We start from the raw sequence: 3,534 nt of genomic DNA on the forward strand, positions 1-3,534 counted from the left end.
TACTTTGAAAAAATTCAATTATTATTTTATTTTATTTGTTAACCATTAATAGGAATTTAATAGTGACATAAACAAAAAAAAAAATGAAATAAATTATAATTAAGAAAAAAATGTTTTGTTTTATTTAATTTATAGCTTTACGAAGATTTACTTAAAAAGCACTAAAATGATACAGTACAATTAAATTTACATAAAAAAAAAAAATCTGCCAATAATTTACTTATTATTATAATAATGGTTTATTATTACAAAATATAAAAGTATATCCATCAAATTATATTTAATAATAATCGTTAATAATATAAGTGTACTAGATTATTTGTTAACAGCAATATAACTCCGGTTTTTACAACTGTGACTGAACTATGACATTTTATGCTCCAAAGGTTTCATCAAAAAATGTAAAAAACAATCCTCTACAGTAAGGTATAAACTTAGAATCAACAAAGGCTATGTAAAAAAACAATCCCCTTGAGTAAGGTATGAACTTAAAATCAACAAAGGCTCTCTTCTGTAACCATAAAATTAAAATGAAAGTTTAAAAATGATTGTTATCTTTCTTGGAATATTTTTTATAAATTTAAATTATAAAGTTCCAAGGTAGACAGCTAAATTCTCATTGAAATACCTCCATAACCTCGAGTAATACTAACTTTGAAAATAATAACTCACAAAATATGTGAGTATTAATTTCTAATAAAAATGTGAATGATGAAGTCAAGGGAACCCCCTTACTAACTAACCAACTATGAAGGAAAGTGTATAAACCATTTATCATGTTTCAAAATTAGTGTTCTCAGGAAATATGATTACTGTTGAAAGGAGATGAACGATTGATAAAAAATTATCAAAACTGAGATAACTGCCCGTGAGAAAATACTGATTTGCCAAATCTTCAGCTGTAAGTTATCAAAAAAAGAGTAAACAAATCAACTTTCTTATAGTTAAAATGATAATATACATTCTTCTGATTAAGTTACTAATAATTCATAATTAATTAATGTTTAATATATAATATGATAAGCACATCAAAACATAAACAACTCAGGATTTTCATATATGATTAAAGGAGAAAATTAAAATGGGTATATTAATAAGTATATGAATTAAATTTTTATTACTAGCAAACCCTTTAAAAATAAACAATATATGTTTAATTAACATAGCTTTATAATTCACAGTTTCTCTTTGAAAATATCTTTCAGGACCAATTTTATCATTCCAAGTGATAAAAAAGAAATATGTCTCATAAAATAAAAAAAAATTTAAACTATAAAACCCCTTTTTGCCTTAAAAAATATGTAGTTCCTATTTTTTGTCAGATTATTAAAGATATTTTTATAATTTATATTGACTTTTGATATAATTTAGTACATAAATAATGTACAAAATGATGATAGTCTTTAATTATAAGTAAATAAAAAAATATTTCTTTGCTAACCTTCTCAATAATGGGCAATAATTTTTTAATATATACACATGTTGAAAAGCAAAAATTCATATTCCTTAATTTTAGACATTCAAGAATAATAACTAAAACAACAAATAATACAACAAGTAACACATAAGACTCACTTTATGGATTGAAGCAAGATTACTATGGGCGTCAGCAAACGCAGGATTTATCTGAATTGCCCTTGTGTAACACTGTAGAGCTCCCTGAATATCTTGCATTTCCTTCAGAGTATTTCCCATATTTGAGTATGCATCTGCAAAAGTAGGTTGGATCCTGATAGCTTCTTTGTAGTGCATCAGTGCTTCGTTCAATTTGCCTTGCTGTTGAAGGACTGAAGCCAAGTTCGAGTGTGCTGCAGCGAATTCTGGGAAAACCTAAGCAAAAGAGTAAGGAAAGAAAGTGAAAATGCTTTTGGGCATATAATGCAAAGCAATTAAATATTAAGTTTAGAAGAAATTAGAGATATATTCTTGTTGCAAAAACAAAGACAGGATGTAAAGGACCTCATTCACTATTACTAATAAATTTATAATTGTTCATAAAATAAGCAAAAATGAAAAATAGAGTTTCACTATCTCATTCTTAAACTTAAGGAAATCAACATGCACACAAGCCATTAAAAAACAAGTGAAAAATATTTATTAACCACCATGGGGTAGGAGGTTTTCTAAAAATTTAGGTTTTCAGGGAAGTTTTTACCTAAGGAACGAAATTGTATAGAAATATATAATTGAAAATATCAAGAATCACAAAAAACTGTATGAAACATCTTTGGGATGTACTCATCATCACCAGTTTCCAAATCATCCTTTTTTCCTACATTTTAATTGACAATACAAACAATAATAGTTAAAAAGTAATCCTGATACACACTGACTTTAATTAACTTTTCTAAATTGGAATCATTCATACATTAAAAAAAATTCAAAATCAAAAGCTCTTTTAATGTTTGCTTGTACTTCAACCTTACAAGGAATGTCTTACTGATTTATTTTTTGTGCTGTTAAACAATGATATTCAAATAATTTTCATTGATCATACATACCTCTGGAATGAAATGAACACAATTGCACAAATAAAAAAAATAAAAAAGATACGAAAAATGAGCTTTCACTCCACTCAAGCCCAAGAGGGTTAGTGAAAAATAAAAAGTAATAATAATAACTTCATATTTTCGGAATCAAATACTTATTATTTTTTTATTTATCATCTTTAAATACATCAAGGTTTTTATGAATATATAATGTGGAAATATAAAAACAGAATAACAACAATATCAAAAAATTAAGAATTTACTTAGGAGGTCAAGGAATTTTAAGAAATTAGTTTAAATTACCTCCAAAGCTTTTAAGTACAACCGTGTAGACTCCTCTATATAACCTTGCTCTCTCTTGATGTTGGCAAGGTTGTTGAGCGAGTCTGCATGAGATGGGCACAGACGTAGAGCAGTATTGTAACATTCTTCAGCTTCTGCTACCTGTAATGTAAGCATTTTTTAAGATAAATTAATAAAACTTATTTATAACAAAAGAGATAAAATGAAAAATAAAAAAATATATATATTTCCTCCCATTAAATTTCTACAAGACCCATACTAATGTTCAGCACTATGGGAGTATTATTTTATAATAATACCTTACTTTACTAGTGAGAATGTAATGCTTATAACACAATAATAAAACCTCAACTAATCAGATCTAGCCAAGAATATATAATTAATAAATCTATTTGAATAATGTATAGTATTGACAAATTTATATCTTCTCAATTTTGCCAGAAGTTTGCATTTATCCTGTTAATTATTGAGAAAAATTCTTTAACTATTCTATTTATTAATAATAATATTTTTAAAGCATTTCAATATTTCAGAGCTGCATTCCCCATCCTAAGAAATACATTGCACTACTAAGACTGCAATGGCCAATGTTAAAATACTGTAAAAAATAAGGTAATAAATAATAGAATATGAAGGAGTCCTAATTTCCCTAAATTAGTAAAATTCAGGTATCTTCTACAAATGCAATTGAGTAAATGACAAATCTAAAAAAAAAAAATCAAATCGACATTGTAATTTTGAA

General features: G+C 26.0%; 1 protein-coding gene across 1 annotated transcript in view; it reads right to left on the reverse strand.

Annotated features, from left to right (window-relative positions):
* The window catches only part of sxc (O-linked N-acetylglucosamine (GlcNAc) transferase sxc), a gene marked incomplete in the record, with an annotated part of 19,966 nt that overhangs the window by 11,980 nt on the left and 4,452 nt on the right, over nt 1–3,534 (reverse strand). The window contains 2 exon segments of the mRNA XM_067045152.1: nt 1,576–1,830; nt 2,793–2,933. Of these exon segments, the coding sequence (XP_066901253.1) occupies nt 1,576–1,830; nt 2,793–2,933 (396 nt within the window).

The sequence above is a fragment of the Halyomorpha halys genome, unplaced genomic scaffold (assembly GCF_000696795.3).
Source record: "Halyomorpha halys isolate HHAL.00 unplaced genomic scaffold, Hhal_1.1 Scaffold50.1, whole genome shotgun sequence".
In the NCBI taxonomy this organism is placed as follows: Eukaryota; Metazoa; Arthropoda; class Insecta; order Hemiptera; family Pentatomidae; genus Halyomorpha; species Halyomorpha halys.